The sequence below is a fragment of the Neoarius graeffei genome, chromosome 11 (assembly GCF_027579695.1).
Source record: "Neoarius graeffei isolate fNeoGra1 chromosome 11, fNeoGra1.pri, whole genome shotgun sequence".
In the NCBI taxonomy this organism is placed as follows: Eukaryota; Metazoa; Chordata; class Actinopteri; order Siluriformes; family Ariidae; genus Neoarius; species Neoarius graeffei.
The window spans coordinates 9,813,240-9,838,371 of record NC_083579.1 but is presented as its reverse complement, the minus strand read 5'-3'; the positions used below and the strand labels follow the sequence as shown (position 1 = coordinate 9,838,371).

The following is a 25,132-nucleotide window of genomic DNA, read 5'->3' as shown; positions in this document are numbered from 1 at the left end:
CAGCTTTGCACATCTAGACACTGAAATTTTTGCACATTCTTCTTTGCAAAATAGCTCAAGCTCAGCCAGCTCGGATGGAGAGCGTCTGTGAACAGCAATTTTCAAGTCTTGCCACAGATGCTCAATGGGATTTAGGTCTGGACTTTGACTGGGCCATTCTAACACATGAATATTCTTTGATCTAAACCATTCCATTGTAGCTCTGGCTGTATGTTTAGGGTCATTGTCTTGCCAGAAGGTGAATCTCCTTCCCAGTCTCAAGTCTTTTGCAGCCTCCAACAGGTTTTCTTCCAGGATTGCCCTGTATTTAGCTCCATCCATCTTCCCATCAACTCTGACCAGCTTCCCTGTCCCTGCTGAAGAAAAGCATCCCCATAGCATGATGCTGCCACCACCATGTTTCACAGTGGGGATGGTGTGTGCAGGGTGATGAGCAGCGTTAGTTTTCCGCCACACATAGCGCTTTGCATTTAGGCCAAAAAGTTCAACTTTGGTCTCATCTGACCAAAGCACCTTCTTCCACATGTTTGCTGTGTCCCCTACATGGCTTCTGGCAAACTGCAAATGGGACTTCTTATGCCTGTCTTTCAACAATGGCTTTCTTCTTGCCACTCTTCCAAAAAGGCCAGATTTGTGGAGTGTGCGACTTATAGTTGTCCTGTGCACAGATTCTCCCACCTGAGTTGTGGATTTCTGCAGCTCCTCCAGAGTGATCATGGGCCTCTTGGCTGCTTCTCTGACCAGTGCTCTCCTTGCTCGCTCTGTCAGTTTAGGTGGACGGCCATGTCTTGGTAGGTTTGCAGTTGTGCCATACTTTTTCCATTTTTGAATGATGGATTGAACAGTGCTTCTTGAGATGTTCAGAGCTTGGGATATTTTTTATAACCTAACCCTGCTTTAAACTTCTCCAGAACTTTATCCCTGACCTGTCTGGTGAGTTCTTTGGTCTTCATGATGCTGTTTGTTCTTCAGTGTTCTCTAACAAACGACTAAGGCCTTCACAGAACAAGTGTATTTATGCTGAGAGTAAATTACACACAGTAGGACTCTATTAATTAATTAGATGACTTCTGAAGGCAATTGATTGCACTGGATTGTATTTAGAGGTATCAGAGGACAGGGGGCTGAATACTAATGCACATTTTTCAGATTTTTATTTGTTTAAAATTTTGAAGACCATTTATCATTTTCATTTCACTTCACAATTATGTGCTACTCTGTGTTGGTCTATCACATAAAATCTCAATAAAAAACTTTTAAGTTTGTGTTTGTAAGGTGGAAAAATGTGAAAAAGTTCAAGGGGTATGAATACTTTTTCAAGGCACTGTAACAATAGATAGATGAGCATTGATACATGAATCCATGGGTTTAGAAGCTGAAGCTTTTAACTATCATAATTTCAATGCAAAATCGCTAGCTGCTAAACTTGGCCTACACAGACTGTGCACTGAACCCATACAGGGTCTCTCAGCCTGCTGGCGGATCCGCACGTGACGTCACGAATCTGGATCAATCTGGCTCCAGACTCATCTCATTATCTCTAGCCGCTTTATCCTGTTCTACAGGGTCGCAGGCAAGCTGGAGCCTATCCCAGCTGACTACGGGCGAAAGGTGGGGTACACCCTGGACAAGTCGCCAGGTCATCACAGGACTGACACATAGACACAGACAACCATTCACACTCACATTCACACCTACGGTCAGTTTAGAGTCACCAGTTAACCTAACCTGCATGTCTTTGGACTGTGGGGGAAACCGGAGCACCCGGAGGAAACCCACGCGGACACGGGGAGAACATGCAAACTCCGCACAGAAAGGCCCTCGCCGGCCACGGGCCTCGAACCCAGACCTTCTTGCTGTGAGGCGACAGCGCTAACCACTACACTACTGTGCCGCCTGAAAGCGACATACTTTCATATAAAAAAAAACACTAAATTGGTCCAGGATATGCACTTTAATTGGTGGCTCTAAATTGACCGTGAAGGTGTGTGAATGGTTGTTTGTCTTTATGTGTCAGCCTTGTGACGATCTGGCGACTTGTCCAGGGTGTACCCTGCCTCTTGCCCATAGTTGGCTAGGATAGGCTCCTGTGACCCTATACAGGATAAGTGGTTATGTATGTATGTATGTTTCAGTTCCTAGTCCATGTTTTGAAGGTCAGGGTGCAGGAGATAGGTGTAAAATTTTAGCCGTGGGAATATTTCAAAGACATCAGAGATATCTCATCTCATTATCTGTAGCCGCTTTATCCTGTTCTACAGGGTCATAGGCAAGCTGGAGCCTATCCCAGCTGACTACGGGTGAAAGGCGGGGTACACCCTGGACAAGTCGCCAGGTCATCACAGGGCTGACACATAGACACAGACAACCATTCACACTCACACCTACGGTCAATTTAGAGTCACCAGTTAACCTAACCTGCATGTCTTTGGACTGTGAGGGAAACCGGAGCACCCGGAGGAAACCCACGCGGACACGGGGAGAACATGCAAACTCCGCACAGAAAGGCCCTCGCCGGCCACGGGGCTCGAACCCAGGACCTTCTTGCTGTGAGGCGACAGCGCTAACCACTACACCACCGTGCCGCCTATTTCAAAGATATCAGAGATATCATTTAATTTAAATCGGCCCCAGATTTTTGCTGGTTTCTGACCCAAACAATAACAAAGCTATCAAACCAAGTGTCACTTCCAAGCTTTTTATTTTATTTAATAAAATTATTCATAAGATTGATTACAAATTACAATTTCCTTTTACAAGGGTAAAACAGGAGTGTTTCACTGTGTGTAAAAAGTTTAAACACGCCAACGGATAAACTCTAATCTTGCCTTCACTCACTGAACAAACAAACAAACAAACTCGTAAACAAAGCCAACGGTCCTTCATCATAACTCCTGTAGTGCCACACGGACCCGCCTCTTTTCCGCGATTTCATCCAATAATATTGCAGTCCAGGGTAATGCCGTAGTCTGATTGGCTCACGGCTACTGCGGCGCAACATTCAAATTCAGCTAACTGTCCGCTTCGGGTTGTGTCTCTTCAGTGAGTGAGTTTTGGAGTCAGGGATTGTGGTTATACGCGTGAAGCCGGTCTTAAAAGAAAAATAGTGCGGTTTTATTTTGTTTAAAACGGTTTATTGGTCTTTTTTCCCCCCTCACCCTGTATGCGACACCAACGCGGGGTCTGTTGTTGAGTAAGTTTTTAGAGCTAGTTTTAATAGCTAGCTTGTAGCTACACCGTTTAAATTAGCTGTAGTGACTTTATGGGCGCCATTTTTAAAATAACAGCTAGTTTAGTTGTTTAACTAATTAACAAATTCACCCGAAGTTTAGCTGTGGTAAACTTGAGAGGAGTTTTAGAAGTTTTGTGTGGTATTTAGGTAATAGTTGTTGAGAAAGTTTTGAATAATGTTAGCTAGCTGCGTAGGTAACGTTCATGAGGTAATTAGCAGAAGTTCGGTGCGGAAGTCTAAGACACTAAGTTTTTGAAAATTGTGACAGGAAAACATCAGTGAAAAGAAATCGCCGAGCTGGATCTATCCAGAAGACGGTCTCTGATCATGTCCAATCCAATTCCGGTGACCAAAAAAGAGGAAAAGGGGCGAAACATCCAGGTGGTGGTGAGATGCAGGTACATTTTACTCCAACTCTTTTTAAACTTTTAGTGTTTATGATTCTCTCAGTGTGTGTTTATGGGTGTTTAGTGAGTGTGTTGTGGCTTATTGTGAGACTCTATCTATGTCCATGATTTGTAATGGATATTTATTGTGATTTAATTGTTGTGGATATTTACTGAAGGGTTGTTTTACAATCAGGGTACAAAGTTTGTGTCACAGGGGTTCAAAATTAAAATAGATTCAAACTGGTTTTTGTACCAGTTTTTAAGTGAAGGACAAGTTAAAGAACAGATTTCAGGTAATTTTTTTTATGTGTGTATGGTAGTTTTGTGTAATCTGCTATAAGATGGGAGAAACAAATGAAGTGATTCTCGGAGAGGACTTTTTTTTTTTTTGACAACTCAGAATCCACTACTTCAGGGGTGGGCAGTTATTTTTTCCATGGGGCCACATGAGAAACAGAATTTTGTGGAGGGCCGGACCAAAAGGCTGAACTAAATTCTGCATAATATTAATTGTATTTCTTTATATACAGCAATAAATAACATTTTGCTTTTGAGCAATTCCAGTGTTATGGACGTGACACTTGAACTCAAAATGGCAACAAATGACCCAGTGCATGTTTTATTGTCTCCCAGTATTTAAACAGGTGTTGCATATTTTAAGGCTGTACCATACTGGAGAAGTGATAGAACAAGAACAATTCCCGTAGTACATCTAGGGCATGCCAGAAAATGCCAATAAAAGATGCGTTATGGATGTGACAGAAAAAGTATCACTTTTCTTGGGTGACTGTACATTTTTATCAAACTCTGTGAAATTGTAAACCTAATGTCGAAATGGAGATATCCGTTTGATAGAGGGGTCCAAGGTGAATATTAAAAAATCTTTGTTTAAAATATTTTGTATTTCATGCAGAGTTTCGGAAGGAAAAGTCAGCGTTACGGATGTGACGAAATTCCGTTATGGATGTGACGCGTCTGAAATAGACATGGCATATGTTTAGAAAATCAGCAATTTAACCACCATAACCCTTTGAAAAACTCTCTAAATATCAGCTAAAACTATCAAAGTTCTTTAATATTTAGGATGGCTATTGTTTTGCTGTTTTGTGGATTTTAGCATACATTTCTGTGGCTTGTGGCAATAATATAGAATTGTACATGATCAAAGTTGATTTTAGCTTGGGGTTTACATTATAAGAGAGACTGACAGTGACATATTAGGTTGGTTACAAATTGGTTCAACTTATTCACATCTGTAAAATACAGGCCTAGGTGATATCTCTGGGAGTGGTTTTGATGTATTACATGTTGCTTTATTTTTGCATGGTGAGGTTGACATTTACATGGAATTACCCTTTTACAAGCTGCTAAGACTGGTAAGAGTATGGAAAAAAACGAGGTTGCCTTACAAAAAATGTCATTTATTCAAGAAAATTTCCCAAAACAATGGTTAAGAAAATGTGAATGTTTGTACCTTTTTTTTTTTCAGTCACATTCACCCCAAAACACAATAAAGACATCACAATATTGTCTTTCTACTCCAAATATCAAGCAAGATACATCATATTATAATAATGCCCACATTTGTAGTCTAATCACCTCATTTGGTGTTTTTCAGTTTATTTGTTCAGTGAGAAATCTAGTCTCTGTTGGTCTTTAACGAGTGCATCAGTCAGGTTGAATGTCTGAGGTGGAGATGCGAAGCACAGCTGACAGATGATCAGTCGATTCGGTGTCGGTATCAGATCTACAGATCGGCTCAGGCTCCGGCGCCTGCTGGTGACGTCACACTATGTGGTTGGCTGGACCGTTTGAATGATGACGTACAAGTTTGTGGTTGGTCTGGACAAATTACGGAAGTAGTTATCGCGGGATTAGGTTTCGTGGGATTTCATGTCCTGTTCATGTCGCGCGCATTGCGTTTTTGTTGAACACAACTTCAAAATAAAAGCAATGCACATTCAGTCCATGCATGAGGTAAAATTAGAAAATAGTTATTTTGTAATTTCTAATTAACCTTACGCGGGCCGGTCAGAATGAACCAAAGGGCCGGATGCGGCCCCTGGGCTGTAAAATGCCCAGGTCTGCACTACTTCCATAGTGCTTTTAAATATAAGGCTGTAAGCTTTGTTAGTTGTCTCTAATATTTATGTCCCAATATCTTGACCACATTTTAGGATGAAAATGATCATTTTAGGTATGTTATTTTATATTGAAAAATTAGCCGTCTTGGAGAGGACTTTTTTTTTTTTTTTTGACCCAATTGCATACTAATTTGATCAAAAACTTACTGGCATTCAACATTAAAACTTAACTATGTTTCCAATGATATGCAACCAAATGTGTTTTATGGTATAAAGAATGATTTAAGTGCATCCCTTTTGGAGCTACCTGTGGTCAAAAAAAAGCACTTTTTCTAAATGACATGAGTAATTTTGCTAAATATGACACACATTGCCATACATTCACCAAAAATAACATTATCACCAAAATTTATTTTTTTTTGCATGGTAAATAGAGCTATCACAGGGCTACAATAAACAACCGAGTTTATTTAGTCAAGCCTTTTGATATTGAAGATAAGTGTTAAATGTGATTTTTAGCTCGCGTACCCTGATTGTAAAACAACCCTGAAGGGTTGGTGTGAATTATTGATAAGCGCTGCCATTCACTATAATCCTGATCATAAAGGTTCTTTTGTAAATGTGTCTTGTCCATGATTATAATGAAATGTTTGTGAATCTTTTGAGAAGGTAGATTTTATTATTCTGAAGCCTTTGTGGGTATTAAAAGGTGGTGTAGTGGTTAGCACGGTCACCTCACAGCAAGAAGGTTCCGGGTTCGAGCCCAGTGGCCGGTGTCACAGTCTGAATTTACCACTAGTCTGAATTTGCCAGGTAAATTTATACTGTCGCAGCCACGGTCTAACCTTACCACAGTATAAATTTACCAACTTGGTATAATTGGGCCTAGTCTGAATTTACCAGCCTAATATGAGATTCATGTTCATACTTGAATTATTTACACTTTATCTTGATGAATATTGATTTTGTTTAAGTAAGACTCCTCATGATTATAATAAATTAGTTATTCTCTCAAATTTACCAACCTGGTATAATTAGACTCCGGTCATTGGACCTAGTCAGAATTTACCAGCCCAATGGAGATCTTGCAGTCACGTGACCGGAAAGTACACAGCCGCCATCTTGTCGGTAAAAACACAGCTGAATACTACTGCACTCGTGTACAGAATGGATCAATTTCAACCGACGGACTACACGGCTCATTTTTCTAATGAACAGATAACTAGATATATGTCTAAAATAAACGATCTACAGATTAGTGACCCTTATGGCTTACCGGACGTAGTTTTCACGACCGTGTCAGTGGATATTGAACTGCCAGAGGTGGAATACCCAGACGTGTATAATTGCATCATTAACTTTCCCTCGCTGTTCAGTGGTGAAGCACTGCGTGCTTATAAGTCTCTGGACAGTTATCTTTACAGAAATTCAGGATTTGTCAGCGACTCAGATGTGGCATCTTGTAAACAAGAAAATAACTATCCTCATTGGATGGGTAAGTCACTTAAGTATTGAGTACTAATACTATTTATATCAGTATCTAGTATAGCACTGACCAGCCGATAATAGAATACGGTAATTCCAGCTGTAATTCCAAATCGTCCGTCTTGTTTACCATGGATCTGGCGTTGGAGAGGTAGAGGCTTGGCAGTGGAGATTTGAGTGGCTGTTTTCTGAGCTTAGTCAACAGGCAGGCTCTGCCTGCAGCCTCGCTTTTGCTTCCTCTCCCGACGCCACCTCCTTCGCTTTGCTTCTGATAACAATCCACGGAGACCCCGCTGGTCTCGCTATCTCGTCCGGAATGTTGTGCATGCGATGGAAATCGCTACAAACCGTCATTTTCTGCTGGAAACCAATGTCCAGTAAGTCCATACGGTTGTAGTGGATATTGAAGTCCGGTACAGACGAACAACACGCAAAAATACAAACATAAAAAACGTGCACAGGTAGGGAGAGCTTGTAGCTGCAGCTGTTGTAGTAGAATTGTATATAGTAGGGTTTTCCAGAAGAAAAGGTAGAACCAGAAGTAGATGGCGGAAATATGGCGTTTGACCGACAAGATGGCGTCTGTCACAATCTGGATCGGCTGTTACGTCACATGCAAGTGCTCCATATGATATGGGATTTATGTTCATACTTGATCCACAAATAAATTTTCACTTTATCTTAATGCAGGGGTGATAGCGTTCCGGCGCCGCGCCGGATTTCTGGCGTACCGTGGCTGGGGGGAAAAAAAAAAATCTAGTTCGCCCATTGTCCTGTGTCATTCTGAGATGCGCAGATAGACAGTAAAGGGACTTCGCATGATATGGAACTAGTGGGAAAAAAGTGCCGTCACGGCACTTTTTTCCCACTAGTTCCATATCATGCGAATTCCCTTTACTGTCTATCTGCGCATCTCAGAATGACACAGGACAATGGGCGAACTAGATTTTTTTTTTTTTCCCCCCAGCCACGGTACGCCGGAAATCTGGCGCGGTGCCGGAACGCTATCACCCCTGTTAATGAATGAATGACCCGTGTTTTAGTTCCAGTTTATGCACGAAGTAGGCTGATCAGGACCAGCCAGCAGCCAGGAATGATGAACTTTATCTTCATGAATATTGGTTTGTTTAAATGGCGACTCGCTGGTCTTGTGCCTCTTTGGAAGGTGTGTTTTGCTGATCTTCGTTTTGTGACTGGGAAATGATTGTTTCCTCATCCATATTCAACAGCTTGTCTACTGATAATCAAATCTCACAATTGTAGTCACAATTTGCGTTCTATTAGTCCACAAATGTGTTGAAATGCTCGGTACAAAATCGCAGCAAGAAATGGTAAATTTAGAGTTCCCGGAAGTTGACTGGGGGAAAAAAAAAATCGGTGTGCGCATGTGCATGGTAAATTTATACCAGCGCACAATCAGACCGTGACACCGGCAAGGGCCTTTCTGTGTGGAGTTTGCATGTCTGCGTGGGTTTCCCCTACAGTCCAAAGACATGCAGTTAGGTTAACGTGGGGCGGCCTTGGACTGAAGTGCTCTTGAGCAAGGTACCTAACCCCTGACTGTTCCCCAGGTGCTCAAGTGTGGCTGCCCACTGCTCTGGGTGTGTCCGCGTATGCGTGTGTTCACTGCTTCAGATGGGTTGAATGCGGAGTATGAATTTCACTGTGATTGAAGTGTGTATGTGACAGGTTTTTTTCTTCTATCCAGGGTCTCTTGTGAATATTGTCTGTCCATAGTGGATTATAGATGGATAACACTTTAATATCGGATAACTCTGAAATTTATCTTGCGTCCTAGCAAAGTATTGTAAATGCAGCTCCATTTGTGAAGGATGAGGCATACAATACTACATTACATGTACACGCAAACTACATACCCACGCAGTTTCACAACAGGCAGGTACAATGCATATAACAGCACACACAACATAAATGTCCAATCACCGTCTGCGTGACCTTGTTTTAATTTCAGTGTTTAACTTCAGGATAGCCTGGTGTACAAAAGGATGCTTTAACCTTATCCTATTAAATTGTGGCACACTGAATCTGCAGTTAGATGGTAAGAGTTGAAATTCCTTATTTAAGACAGGATTATGATTAGAAACAATGTTATTCGCCATTCTTATCATGCTTTTGTGGTGATATGAAGGTGTTGACCAATAATCTTTGAGCAAATTTTAGTTTGATGGGACAATTTAGTTTTTAAGCTCATGGATAGACTGCCATCCCAAACAATATTACAGTACTGCAAGATGCTAATCACAGAAGTTAAAAAAAAAAAGACGAATCTGTCTGCTCGCTCCAAATGATAGACGACGAAGAAAGTAAATTCTTTGCTTTGTTCTTTTGCAAACGTATTCTATGTGGTCCTTCCAGAACAGCAAGTGATCTACCCATACTCAAGTATTTATAGGACGTTACCTGTTTAATTTCTTCAGTGTGAATAGCAATAGGACTTTTTTTTTATGTGAGTCAGGTGGGGCCCCAAAGACGATTTCTTCAGGTTTTTTGTATTTATCTCAAGAGCACATGGCTCTTATCATGGCTTGCTGTGGGTATTTAGAGGAAGTATATTGTGAAGTATTATTGTGGCTATGTTTAATGAATATGGATATTTATTTTTTGGTGGGATATCAGATATATTCCATTCAGCTAGCATGATATTGAAGGAGTTGAAGACAAGTAGCTGAATGGAATATATGATCTACTATGAAAAAAAAAAAGCGCCAACCAATACAGGGTTTCCGTGGAGTCTTAAAGTCTAAAATTTGATAATCCTAATTTAAGGCCTTAAGTCTAAAATACGAGCATATTTTGCATTGTAGGTCTTAAATGCAATTTTGTGAAGTCTTAAATCCTTACGTCCATTTACCCCATTCGCTTTTTTTTTGGTTAAATGTGTTGGTGATATTCATAATTAGTCATATAGGCAAGGCCTACTTAGTATCAGTAGGCTACGCTGCAAACTACAAATGAGACACAGTGGAATCCGGCGTCTAGCCCGGTTGGCATGGTGATGCACAGGGCATGGCACGCGCGCATTTAGACAGTAGAGCCTAAAAGAAGCGAGGGAGATTGTCATGGTTTGTAGCAAAATGGGCAAATGCAAGTTTAACGACTGCTGGCTTGAACGCAATGATTTCGTAGACTGGTTAAAACGTGTACCAAACAATCCGTTTGAGGCGTACTGCACATTGTGCAAAAGAACACGCAAACTCTGCACCCTGGGTGTAAAGGCACCGGAATCGCACGCGAAATTGGAGAAGCACCAGGCTGCCCATAAAAGCCTGCAACAATCGCATGCCATCACTTAATTTTGTTCACCGTTGTCAGGTCCAAGCACATCTCGAGACGGTGTATCAGCTAACTCCGTGCGAACTGTAACGCTACAACATGCAAACCGTACGGAATCGAATGCCTCATCCTCAAGTGATTTGCGGGATGTCTTTGGCTCCACTGCAACTTGGTTCCTCATTAATGCAAGCATGCACCCTAGGGATGTAATGAGTTCATTGGTGAATGATAATAAATTTTATTTTGAAAGTAATTCAGGCTCTCCCAATTTTCTTTTTTTTTTGTGGCATAAGTCTTAAATTTAACCTGTTTATGGTCTTAAGTCTTAAATTGAACTTGTTCAAGCCTGCAGAAATCCTGCAATATTCTACATGTTCTCTCTCTCTCACAGTTGTTTTTTTAAATGTCTATTGCTATGCTTTTCTCTTATGCATGAAGAACATCAAATGAAGTTTTGGGAGCCTTTCAGGTGTTCAATGCATCTTTCTCTTTCCCAGCAAACAAAGAAATGCTTCTGCGCACACTTATTCTCGATTGAATAGAATGACCTAATACACACAGGATATGCGAATAATATTGCATGCTATGAAACCTGTTAGAAGGGGATAGAACATGTTTTTATTCCATTGAAGGTGTCCTGTATGTATAATAACAACAAAATATTTGGAGTATTGAAAAAAGGTTTGTGAATATTAAGGCTTATGCATTTTGAATATCTTGTGGTGAAGGTTTATTGTCGGTTTTAAAATGGATATTTTATGGCTTGTTGTGGACCTTTTAATTGTGAGAGATTTATGGAGGATACTTGTGAAATTTGAGTGTTTATGGATGCTTTCATGCAAAGGCTTGTTTATTGTGGCTATTGATTTTATTTATTTATCTATTAGGCCTTTCAACGCAGTGGAGCGGAAGTCTAACTCGCATGGCGTGGTGGAGTGCGACGCGAACAGAAAAGAGGTGACGGTCCGTGCTGGGGGCGTCACTGACAAAACCTCCAGGAAAAGCTACACCTTTGACATGGTGCGTATTTTGGAGTGGATTTCTACCCGTCATGCAAGGCTGCTGAATACTAGCGACCTTTACATGTCCGAATAATCTGTTAATAATTCGACTGACTGCCTAAAGTTTTGAGTAGAGTAAACTGGATGAGGCCAATCTGAATAAAACTCCTGTCTGATTGAACGAGGTGTGATGCAAGTTTTATCCCCCTGGCATATAATGTGGGGGATGTTGCTATCGCTCTGTCTGTCCATCTGTAAACATTTTAGTTTCTGGAGCATAACTCAGACTGGGGGGGGATGTCATGAAACCTGATGGTTAAGTGACTAGAGGAGTTGTGCCTTGACCTTTCGGGATTTCTGTGATTTTTATTTTCCTGTGTTTCCATGGCAACCAATTCAACTTAGGAAAATTTGGAGTGGGGTTTCATGTTTCGGGACATTTCATCTCCTGATGACTTGTTAATAATCTGGTACTGGGGAAAGTCAGTCCTGTAAACCTTCTGCAGGTCACTTGCGGTCAGTCAGAATTTGGTTGTGTGTTGTATGTGAAGTCTTCATTCTAAATCTGAATGAATGAAGTCTGATTGCAGATCCACAATGAGCGGTTTGTATAGACATCTTAAACTGGAGTCTCTGTAGAGCTCTTACACTCCGTCTGAGCCAAAGTTGTGCGTCTATTGAGTGAGGTTATACCAAGAGTGAGTCTAGTCAACAGCACTTTTTTTTTTTTTTTTTTTTTTTAAAAAGATGTTCCAGCCAAACCACATTTGTCTGGAAATGTTTAATCTTTTTCCATCGGATGACATAAGGAAGAGTTTTGCTGCGTCTCAGTTCAGGGTCAGCCCATGAAATGGGGTTACCAAAATGTGACAGAGGGAGTCACTTAAAACAATTTACAACTGAAAACAACTTTGATTTCCATGAAGCATTGACCATATAAGAAAATATAACTTAGTTAAGATGACTCCTGCTCTACAATGTATGATAAAATCCATAAATATTTACCCGGTTGCTAATGTAACAAGGACATGAACAAGCTTTTAAAAATAAAGGAAAAATATTGATTTTTTTTGCTTTTATTTGCTTACTTTAAACATTAACACTGAATAAGAATTCATTAGAAATATTAGTTCAACATCATAAACACTGAAAATATGAAATACCAGTATTTCACAAACTTCATAAAATCTCTAAGATTTGAACAATAACAGTCATGAACAGGAAACGGTTTCATCCTATATGGGGTAAATGAGATTATTGAATTCATTACTTTACTTAGTCACACTTATATCTGCACTTCTCTAGAGCACGTGTTGTGGTGTGTGAGATCCGGCGAGAAGTTCTCTCGCGTCAGTTCAGCTGACCTAGATTGAGTAAATAGGTCTCGCAGGTTGTGAACGAACCAGGAAGTGAGTGGACGCTAAGTTAGGATGTGAGAAAAAACATCGATAATTTCTTTTATTGCCGTTTGTTTAAATTTCTTTCTACCTACATCGTTTTATAATATATTCTTTATTAAAAACATCAATCATGATTTCAACTCGTTTTATCATTTTTTATAAGCCTGGTTTCTAACGTAACACGGTAGGACATCACAATGTTACGTTCACAACCTATTTTTAGTGGATGAATTCGAAGCTAAATAGTTTATAGAACCTTCTTAACTTTATTATGTGAGTGTAAAACTAAATTGCAAGTACCATGAACCTAATTTTATTGAAATTCTCAGAAAGTAATGAAGGTTTATTTAAGCTCAGTCAGCAAATATTCCATGTCACAAAAAAAGTGTCATCTGTGTCCAGTCACAGGGGAAGAAAATGTTTCACATTTCTTTATTTCAAAAGAGAACTTTATTTTTTATTCATTTTATTTCTTCAAACAATATTTATGGATAATCTGGTAAATATTTCTTTAAATCATGGAAATTAAAGATGAAATGATTATGTAAACCCGGACCAATGAAAAGTAACACAATTTCATGGACTGACCCTTCACCTACTTCTACACTGTGCTGGAGTTTCGACAGGGTAGTGTTGCAGGGATCAAAACGGGCGGTCGCCCACTCGCCAATGCGAATTGGAAAGGGTACAAGCAACTAGTGACGTACTCGACTGAGTGGGCGACTGGTTCGCCATGCTATATATCAAACTACTCACTGCCTCGATGGTTTCTATCAACGATTCTTGCCCATTTTAAGCAGAACTTAGTCTATTTTACTTTTTTTTTTTAACGATAATTTCAATAGATTGAGACATTTGTCAAGTTGGTATAGACGCAGGCGCCGCCATATTGTTTACGTGCGCAGTATACACCGCTACATGCAGCATGGCTGCGCGAAGTTTCATTTCTTCCCATTCATTTTCGTTGCTGCTCGTGAAGACGCATGTAACTTGAACTGCCATTGGTCAGATAGATTAGACCCCCGTGAAGTTTAAAAATCCTTGGCTTGACATTTCTGACAGCTATCAAAACAAACAGATATCGCTCAACAAGTATGTGGCCCTTATTTCTGTTTCTTTTAAATACTTGGTAACAAAGCCACCATTTTGTTTTTCTCTACTCAGTATATAAGCTGATATCCTAGTATTAGAGTAGCCAATCGGAGCATGCGATTGCTCAGCCTGCAGGTGATGAGAGGGAGTATGTGGCAGGAGATGTAGAGCCCCAGGAGAGACAGAATGAGGAGGTGGAAGATGATGATGAGGAGGCGCAGCATGATGTGGTGTATGACCCGATAGATGATGAGGGTTTCGAAGATTGTGATGATAATGAGATGACTGAGGAAGAAGTTTATGGACAGTTGAAATTGATCACTCATGTATAATATGGGTGTATATGAATAAATATATAAAATCAGCTTGAAATTTGTAATTATAAATACAGACCAGTGCTACTCCATTTGGCCCAGTACCTCTGATACCCCTTTTCGACCAAATCAGTTCCGGGGCTGGTGCTGGTTCACAACTCGTTCAACTTGCGAGCCAGCTGAGAACCAGTTTGCTTTTCCATAGCTCGCGGTGCTAAGGGAAGCCACGTCAGTTACGTCACTACGTTTGTGTAAACCTTGGCGTGAATATCAAAGCAAAAACAACATGGAAGCAGCAGCAACAATAATAATAATAATAATAATAATGGATGACTTCATTTGTACAGCTGCTGCTTCTCATCGCTTAAAAATGGTCATCTTTTGCGGTCTTATTGTTGGTCTTGCGCCCCCCCCCCCGCTGACGTAAGCAGTTCTTTCCTCTGGCCCAGCAGAGAGTTGGTGCTAGCCTGGAACCGGTTTTTCTGGCCCCAGAGCCAGTTCTGTGTCAGTGGAAACAGAAAACCCGGTTCCAAACTAAGCACTGGCTCTGAACCAGCCCTGGAACTGCTTTGGTGGAAAAGGGGCATGAGAGGCACTGGTCCAAATGGGCCAGTGCTCCCAAATTCCCATTTCGATCCCTGGTGTTGACTCAAAATTGAACACAGCAAGTTATGATGATTGCATCGTCAGTGTTTACCTATCTGCCGCCCTCTGACTGAAAATGAGTTGGTGGTCCTGCCCCTTTTGTTATGTAGCACCCTTTGAGGAAAAGTGTGCAGCATTGTGCACACAAGCTCTAACCTTTATAATATACCATATTGGGTGCTCATAATGTACTGCATGTTGCCATCCACTCAACATTGCAAGTATAAGATCCGGCGCACGCAAATTGAGAGTGCTTTTGACTGTAGTAAAGTTGCTCAGCGTTTTCATATCTCCCTGAAAATCAGGATAAAGTGGTTCTGATTGTTGAACAATGAGCATGTTATCTAAAAGTATAATGCGGTCAGTAATCTGATGATGGAAGTTGTTACTTAATGTTTTATATGAATATTTTCCCCTCTTATTGGTTATTAGTGTTTACCCCACATCATTTAATTGGATATCTTTTAACGCAAACTTAATTTGTATAATTTTTGCATTTAATGGCCAGGAAGACCCCAAGATGACTTGCATATAGTTATTTTCAGTATGTTCAGTTTGATGCTCTTGCGGTAACTTTTTTTTTTTTTTTTTTAATATTAAACTTTTATATCTGCATAACACATTTGGGGATTATTTAACGTGTATGGGGGGTGGCTTTTAACTTATTTTAAAAAAAGTCTGATTTAAAGAGTTGCTAAAGGGCCCTCTTAAGTGTAAACCAAAAAAGGTAAGTGTAAGTTTTTCAAATTCTCATTTCCATGTGTTGTAGTGTATCTGCGTTATATACCGTTCAGAAGTTTGGGGTCACTTTGAAATGTCCTTATTTTTGAAAGAAAAGCACTGTTCTTTTCAATGAAGATCACTTTAAACTAATCAGAAATCCACTCTATACATTGCTAATGTGGTAAATGACTATTCTAGCTGCAAATGTCTGGTTTTTGGTGCAATATCTCCATAGGTGTATAGAGGCCCATTTCCAGCAACTCTCACTCCAGTGTTCTAATGGTACAATGTGTTTGCTCATTGCCTCAGAAGGCTAATGGATGATTAGAAAACCCTTGTACAATCATGTTAGCACAGCTGAAAACAGTTGAGCTCTTTAGAGAAGCTATAAAACTGACCTTCCTTTGAGCAGATTGAGTTTCTGGAGCATCACGTTTGTGGGGTCGATTAAATGCTCAAAATGGCCAGAAAAATGTCTTGACTATATTTTCTATTCATTTTACAACTTATGGTGGTAAATAAAAGTGTGACTTTTCATGGAAAACACAAAACTGTCTGGGTGACCCCAAACTTTTGAATGGTAGTGTATGAGATGATGGCAAATAAGTTGCAACAATTCTTCCAATGCATGTTGCAAATGCAGCCCGTAATGTGGAAGGGTTAATCTTTACCCTGTCTCACCTGTACACAGGTGTTCGGTCCATCTGCAAAGCAGATAGATGTGTACAAGAGTGTGGTCTGCCCCATATTGAACGAAGTCATCATGGGGTATAACTGCACCATTTTCGCGTGAGTGAACTATCAAACTATAAGTCTGTTATTTGTCAGAATTGATGTTTATGCACTGTTTAGTATTTTATTTTTCTGTCATCTTTAAGATATGGGCAAACAGGCACAGGGAAGACCTTCACAATGGAGGGTGAAAGGTCGCCTAATGAGGAATTCACCTGGGAGGAGGTAAAATTAGGGTGTTATTAAAAGAATTGTGGATTAAATTCAGTCTGGTGGTGATAATTGATGATGCGCTATGGCTCTCTCTCACCTTCCAGGATCCTCTGGCTGGTATCATCCCTCGTACTCTTCACCAGATCTTTGAGAAGCTGTCCAGTAACGGCACAGAGTTCTCAGTGAAGGTTTCCCTGCTGGAGATCTATAACGAAGAGCTGTTTGACCTGCTCAGCCCCTCACCGGATGTCTCCGAGAGGCTGCAGCTGTTTGATGACCCCAGGAATAAGGTCTGTACCAATACCATGGTTGATCAGAGCTGTTAAGGATGTACGATCAGCTACCAAGACCAAAGATGACGTTACTTGAGATGCTATACTTTTCTGACTGTCTTGTCTCTCTTCTCTCTCTCCCCCCCCCCCCCCCCCCCTTTAACTTTTTTTTAAATGTATAAAGAGAGGCGTTATTGTTAAAGGACTGGAGGAGGTAACTGTACATAACAAGAACGAGGTCTATCAGATCCTTGAGAGAGGAGCAGCCAAGAGGAAGACTGCAAGCACACTGATGAATGCATACTCCAGGTACGAAAGCAAGCTACATCAGCGTGAACTTCCATGATTCCATTTTGGTGTTATGGGGGAAATTCTAAGAGGTTTGAGTTTATTACAGAGGAAATGGTGATTCTCTTCTTGCACCCTTTTCCCTCCAGCCGTTCCCACTCCGTGTTCTCAATCACCATTCATATGAAGGAGATCACTCTGGATGGAGAAGAGCTGGTGAAGATCGGTAAACTCAACCTGGTAAGGCTTGCTCGGCTTTATCAATAAATAATGCCCAGAGAGCATGTATCTTGTGGTTTGTTTGGTATATTTGTATCTCCATTGAAGCAAACTATCACTAAGGAGGCATGTTTCTGTCTAGGTGGACCTCGCGGGCAGCGAGAACATCGGCCGCTCTGGAGCAGTAGACAAACGCGCCCGTGAGGCAGGAAACATTAACCAGTCACTGCTGACGCTGGGCCGTGTGATCACAGCTCTGGTAGAACGTGGTCCTCATGTGCCCTACCGCGAGTCCAAACTCACTCGTATCCTCCAGGACTCGCTGGGTGGACGCACCAAGACCTCCATCATCGCTACGGTCTCTCCAGCTTCCATCAACCTAGAGGTAAGTTCTACTTCCTGGTGCTCACATTCTGCTTAAAACCTCACTGATGTGTTTTGAGACATCAGCTCATGCTTATTACTTTGAGAAAGCAATGGAGTGTGACTCCTCGTTAAAGAAGCAAAACAAGGATGCGTATTGGTGCGGCTTTTCCCAGATGGAGACCGATGGAGGGACAGATCTTTAAAAAGTGATGCTGAAGTTGCCTGATTTTTCTGATGGGCGGTTAATAAGTGAATTGCGAATCTTGGCCTGCGCAGTGCATTATGGGATCGCTTTTTTTTTTTTTTTTTTTGGGCTACCAAACAGCACTTCAAAATGGCAGAAAGCAGTATTGACAACTCCAATTTAGATCAGTTTAAACTTTGGAAAGTTGATGATTTGAAACAGTTTTGCAGTTGTCATGGACTGCCTGTGACAACCAAGACCACGACTGGCACTAGGGCAAAACGTAAAGAAGAACTGGTTGCCCTTGCCTATGCAGCAAACACTGAAAATTCATTTGTAGCCTATCCTTTATATAAAATTTTATCTTGGGCCTTCATTGTCTAGACCAGGGGTGCCCACAATATTTTGATTCGCAAGCTACTTTTAAAATGACCATGTTAATATGATCTACTCGGACTAGATTGTTACCACTACTAGGCCTACTATGACTACTACTACTACTACTAATAATAATAATAATAATAATGACACTTGTTTTGATTTATAAACATTCATATGCAATTTGTTTAATAATATGCAAACATGCATACAAAAAGGTGACTGAAATTTACATTCAAATTATGTTAAATGCATAAGCTTTGTACTCCTAAACGTATTTTTGTTCAAATCACTGTTAACTTTTATAAACCGCAAACTACTAATATGTAAACATGAAACAAGCCCACTGTAAAAAAAAAAAAAAAAAAAATGGGCTATGTTTAGAAAAAAAAGTTAAATGCATCCAGACAGGCATTGTAAACCCCAAAACATTTTTGTTCACATCAATTGACTTTTTTTGTATAGCCTGCTAGACAGAGATTTGACATTTACAACAATTTTATATAAAAATTTTTCATATATATATATATATATATATATATATATATATATATATAAATATATATAATTTTTTTTTTTTTACCGTGGAACTTGGCAACAGCACAACTTTAATACATAGCATAGATACTGATGTAGGCCCTAAATCAGATCTTAATCCGATGATCGGCACTGGAGGGAGTCAGAGAGGGCTGCATAGTCCGGACAGTAGCTGCTGGTAGTGAGCCTCAAGCAGGCCTCGAGATGATCGTCGGGCATACTGGAGCGGTATTTGGACTTAATGATCTTCATATGCGAAAAGGCCGACTCGCACAAATAAGTGGAGCCGAACAATGCGGTTAAGGAGGTGGCACATTGCCGCATGTTCGGGTACTTCGCCTCCGTGAGTAAATTCCAAAACGGCCCATGCGCCCTGGACTTCAACTCGATGTCAGACTGCAGCATCAGCATCTCATCTTCCACGGCAGACGTGTTCAGCTGAAACAGTGCCACAACTTTTGAGGTGAGGGAATCCACCTCAGTATCTTCCCCGAATGGGTGGCACATGAATGTAGCTGGTGGCTCAAGCAAAGTCTTGAAATCGCTTCTCAAACTCTGACTGGAGAATTTCAATCTGCTCAGTGTAGCGTGCACTGTTGAGTTGCGCAAACGCCCTCCCTTGCATCTCCAGCTCCGAGGCGAGGTTTCGGAAGCTTCCTAAATCACGGTGCTGCATCTTTGAAACCAGCAGTTTCATTTTGCTGGTTGTCATGGTAACCTAATGTAACTTTTTTGACGCAGCGCTTGGCTGACATTTCGCTTCAGGGAAAAAGCAAATTTGTCTACATGTAAAAATGACCACGATGTTGTGTGGCACTTTTTTTTTTTTTTTTTTAAATTTCATAAATATATTAATATTTACATATCAATCATGAGATCTACCATCCCTGCCTTCGAGATCGACTGGTCGATTGCGATCGACATAGTGGGCACCCAGGGTGTGTGTGTGTGTATGTATGTAAAAAAATCTCCTTCTCACCCCTGGCGGGGGGGTGGTATCCATGTCATCCTCAAGCTCGGGTCCTCTACCAGAGGCCTGGGAGTTTGAGGGTTCTGCGCAGTATCTTCGATGTTCCTAGGACTGCGCTCTTCTGGACTGAGGCTTCAGATGTTGTTCCTGGGATTTGCTGGAGCCACTCTCCCAGTTTGGGGGTTACTGCCCCAAGTGCCCCCACTACCACGGGGACCACGCAACCCTTGACCTTCCACATCCGTTCCAGCTGCTCTTTCAACCCTTGATACTTCTCAAGTTTCTCATGTTCCTTTTTCCTGATGTTGGCATCAGCTGGGATCGCCACATCTATCATCACCCACCCTCTTCTGCTCTTTGTCCACCACCACTATGTCCGGTTGGTTAGCCAGGATCTGTTTGTCAGTCTGGAAGCTGAAGTCCCACAGAATCTTGGCCCTGTTGTTCTCAGCCACCTTCTGTGGTATGGCCCATTGGGACTTGGGTATTTCTATTCCATACTGGTTGCAGATGTTCCTGTATACTATCCCAGCCACTTGGTTGTGCCTCTCCATGTACGCTGATCCAGCTAGCATCTTACACCCTGCTACTATGTGCTGGACTGTTTCAGGGGCTTCTTTGCACAGTCTGCATCTTGGGTCTGATCTACTCTGGTAGATCCTGGCCTCTATGGCTCTTGTGCTTATGGCCTGTTCTTGTGCTGCCATGATTAGTGCCTCTGTGCTGTCTGTCAGTCCTGCATTATCCAGCCACTGGTAGGATTTCTTTATCAGCCACTTCCTCTATCTGACGGTGGTACATGCCATGTAGGGGTTTGTCTCTCCAGGTTGTCTGTTCCTCCTCCTCCTCTGCACTCTCATCAGGGTTCTGCTGCCTGAGACATTCACTTAGCAGTTCATCCTTTGGGGCCATCTTTCTGATGTATTCTCGGATTTTCGATGTTTCATCCTGGACCGTGGTCTTGATGCTCACTAGCCCTCGGCCTCCCTCTTTCCGCTTAGTGTATAGTCTCAGGGTGCTGGACTTGGGGTGGAACCCTCCATGCATGGTGAGGAGCTTTCTAGTCTTGATATCTGTGGCTTCTATCTCCTCCTTTGGCCAGTTTATGATGCCAGCGGGGTATCTGATGACTGGTAGTGCGTACATGTTGATGGCTCGGACCTTGTTTTTACCATTCAGCTGACTTTTCAGGACCTGCCTTACTCTCTGGAGGTATTTGGCTGTGGTTGACTTCCTTGTGGCCTCTTCATGGTTTCCATTAGCCTGTGGGATGCCAAGGTACTTGTAGCTGTCTTGGATATCACCTATGTTGCCCTCTGGTAGGTCAATCCCCTCAGTCCGGATCATCTTGCCTCTCTTTGAGACCATCCGGCCACACTTGTCCAATCCGAATGACATCCCTATGTCATCGCTGTAGATCCAGGTGGTGTGGATCAGCGAGTCTATTTCTCGCTCGTTCCTGGCATACAGCTTGATGTCATCCATGTAGAGCAGGTGGCTGATTGTTGCCCCACTACGGAATCGGTACCCGTAGCCGCTCTTCGTGATGATCTGACTGAGGGGGTTCAGGCCTATGCAGAACAGCAGTGGTGATAGCGCATCTCCTTGGTATATGCCGCACTTGATGTTGACTTGGGCAATGGGTTTTGAGTTGGCCTCTAGGGTTGTCTTCCACATTTCCATTGAGTTCTGTATGAAGGTCCTTAGGTTCCTGTTGATCTTATACAGTTCCAGACATTCCAGTATCCATGTGTGTGGCATTGAGTCGTAGGCTTTCTTGTAGTCAATCCAGGCAGTGCACAGGTTGGTCTGTCTCTTCTTACAGTCTCGGGCGACTGTTCTATCGGCCAGTAGCTGGTGCTTGGCTCCTCTGGTGTTACTGCCAATTCCTTTCTGTGCCTCGCTCATGTATTGAGCCACATGCTTACTCATTTTTGCCGCAATGATGCCTGACGGGGCCTTCCATGTTGTGCAGAGACAGGTAATTGGCCGGTAGTTGGATGGGATGGGTCCCTCCTGGGGGTCCTTCATGATTAGGACTGTCCTGCCTTGGGTTAGCCATTCTGGGTGGGTTCCATCCCTCAGCAGCTGGTTCATCTGTGCTGCTAGGCGTTCATGGAGTGCAGTTAGCTTCTTCAGCCAGTACGTATGGATCATATCGGGGCCTGGTGCTGTCCAGCTCTTCATCTTTGACACTCTTTCTTGGACGTCTGCCATTGAGATGGTTACTGGTTCTTGTTCTGGGAGGTTGCTGTGGTCAGCTCTTAGGTCCACTAACCATTGGGCATCGGTGTTGTGATGCCTTTCTTTCCCATATGTCTTTCCAGTATTTTTCCACCTCAACTCTTGGTGGGTCTGACCGGTTGTTGTTCCCCTGCCATTGAGAGTACACCTTGGCTGGTTCAGTGGAGAACAGCTTGGTTATTCTCCTGGCCTCTCCTTCCTTGGTGTATCTTCTCAACCGGGTGGCCAGAGCTGTTAGTCGCTGTTTGGCAGTTTCGAGTGCCTCTGGTATGGAGAGTGAGTTGTACTTCCTGGGCGCCCCTTTATTCACCATGTTCCCTTTCTGTAGTTCAGCTAGCTGGCTAACTTCTCTCCTTGCTGCCTTTTAATATATATATATATATATATATATATATATATATATATATATATATATATATATATATTTATATATATATTTATATTTAATTATTATATATAATATAATAATTAAATAATATATATATATATATATATTATTAATATATTATATATAATTAAATATATATAATAATTATATATATATATATAAATAATATTTTTTATATATATATATATAAAAAATATTATTTATATATATATATATTTAATATATATTTAATATATATATATATATATATATATATATATATATATATATATATATATATATATATATATATATATATAAAAAGCGTGTGTATGTGATTCCACGCTTATGGGTACTGAAATGGGGACATGAACTTTATTTTTTAAAATTGACCTAAAACTTTTTTTTTTTAACCATCAGGTCACAAAACATGTAATCTTTAATGAATGATATGTTAAAAGATATAACTTTAATTTTCTGAGATGTAATAACATTTATATGCCAAAGTCAGAACGTAACAGAAGTGTTGTGGACATATATATTCTCAATTTTAACAATGTAGAATTACTTTTTGAAACATAGGAAGGTGACGTTTTAGCAAATATAATTAATAAACATGTGTAGTAGAATAAACATACACATTCTTTCAATAAGATTAACATGGTATATAGCTAGATTGTAATTTGTAACAGACGCGAGATGGACAATCATAACAGAAGTAATGTAACGGACATCATTTTGGAACTCATAGGCTTGACTTTGGCATATAAATGTTTTTATTACATCTCAGAAAATTAGTTATCTTTTAACATATCATTCATTAAAGATTACATGTTTTGTGACCTGATGGTTAAAAAAAGAAATGGTTTTAGGTGAATTTTTAAAAATAAGTTCATGTCCCCATTTCAGTACCCATAAGTGTGGAATCACTCATGAGTTAATTTATATAAAGTAATCTAAGCCTGCTTTAATCTGTAGGCCTCTTGACTATAATCTACGTGTCCCATTAAGGTATTAGGCAGAGACCCGTCCACCCGTAAATTTGACGGGCGATTGCCGATTTCAACGGGCAAGTATACACACAGACGGATACTGAAACGGACGATAATGCCGAAAATTTTCGCACATGAATACTCCCACATGTCATCCGATAAATCCAGTTATGTTCCGCCATCATTTACAAATCGTAAGAAACACAGTTTAAGACGAAAAATACTGAAAACTTGAAATGAAAAATCAGAATATTTCATCGCTTCCCTCTTCGCTCGCTGCTACTGAGGGAATCCTGGTTAGTTTCTTTTCCTCCGCTTAGTAATATGCTTAAATTCAGCGGGTCGTCTCGTCTGATCTGAGGTCGCGTTCGGATGGGGTTTTCGAAAAAGGGAGAGGGGGCCCTCTCCCCTTCAGGCGGCCCCTCGCCTCTCGTCGTTCCGGCCTCAGCCTGAGCCTCTCGCGCCCGTGGCCGCGACCCCGTCTCGTCCCGGTCCGGGGCGCGCGCGGGCAGCCAGAGTGGAAGGATCCACCGGCAGCCGCGCGCGTCCGCGGGGGGTGGGCCGAGGCGTTCGCACGGCGTGACGCGGGAGGCTTGTGTCGGGAGGTCGGGGGAGAGAGCCTTGCGAGGCGCATCTGGGTTTAGGAGGACGGAGGCGCCTAGCGGGCGCCTGCGAGCCTCCAGCCGCGGGGGGGGGGGGGGTCGCCGTCCGATCGATTGGGATAGCGACCCTCAGACAGGCAAGAGGAGAATTTCTTGTCTTCAAGCGACTAGTATACCAGAACAGGTTCTCAACAGATGGTGATGATGAATGGCAGGAAGAGGGTCATTTTGCAAGACCAACTCAGCTCATGATGAAGATATTTGGAGGTCCAAACATGCCAAATCAGCGGCTCTATCCAAGCATGTTTCACCTCATGTCAATGGCAATATGTGTGCTTGCTGGCAATGCAGAGGCTGAGCGAGTCTTTTCTGTTCAGAACAGGATCAAAAGCAAGTTGAGAACAAAATTAAGTATAGTTAGGCTGGAGCAGCTTATCAGACAAAGCTACGAAAAGTTAGATCGTCAGGAATTTGACTTTGATGCAGCAGCAGACCGATTCTTGCAGGCCCCTAGACATCTGTAATCTTTGTGTAAACCAAAGAAACTCAGTTCCCGTTCTTTCAAAGTTAATTTTAATTTGAGTAGTTTGGTCAAAATATTATGGATGACAGTCAGTGACATTCTGCGATTTAATTTGTGCCACGTAAAATAGAATACTGTTGGTTTTTTTTTATTCAATACTGTAACTAGATCAAAAGATTATATACAATTCATTGTTGTTTATTTTCTTTTCACTTTTGTTACCAAATCAAACACCATACATACATCTGATACATTCAGGAGTGAGACTGAAAAAAATACAAAGTAAAAATATGCAATATTTCTGATCAAAAATTACACGCCATTTCACCCTGAAAATGTCCTAGAATGCAGGAAATGAAGTCTAAATTTCAAAAATTTTCTGGGGGGGCATGCCCCCAGACCCCCCTAGAGGGACTTCGCGCCTGCGGCGCTCATCAGGATTATATAAAATATTATTTTTGACTGGTAATTTTCTTTTTCTGCCTAATACCCTATGTCCCATAATAAGGGCCATAAAGGTGGGCGATATTACAGTAAGATGGAGTAAACTTGTAGGCCTTTTCTGCATAACTACGTAATATTTTGT

The 25,132-nt window shown here is 41.3% G+C and overlaps 1 protein-coding gene across 1 annotated transcript in view; it reads left to right on the top strand.

The window, feature by feature from the left end:
• Positions 1 to 3,007: 3,007 nt before the first annotated feature.
• Positions 3,008 to 25,132, top strand: part of kif11 (kinesin family member 11) — a 45,079-nt gene continuing 22,954 nt past the window's right edge. The window contains exons 1-9 of the mRNA XM_060933384.1: positions 3,008 to 3,193; positions 3,501 to 3,630; positions 11,372 to 11,504; positions 16,351 to 16,448; positions 16,538 to 16,616; positions 16,709 to 16,894; positions 17,061 to 17,185; positions 17,314 to 17,404; positions 17,526 to 17,768. Of these exons, the coding sequence (XP_060789367.1) occupies positions 3,560 to 3,630; positions 11,372 to 11,504; positions 16,351 to 16,448; positions 16,538 to 16,616; positions 16,709 to 16,894; positions 17,061 to 17,185; positions 17,314 to 17,404; positions 17,526 to 17,768 (1,026 nt within the window). The 5' untranslated portion in view covers positions 3,008 to 3,193; positions 3,501 to 3,559. The remainder of the gene's footprint in view (positions 3,194 to 3,500; positions 3,631 to 11,371; positions 11,505 to 16,350; positions 16,449 to 16,537; positions 16,617 to 16,708; positions 16,895 to 17,060; positions 17,186 to 17,313; positions 17,405 to 17,525; positions 17,769 to 25,132) is intronic.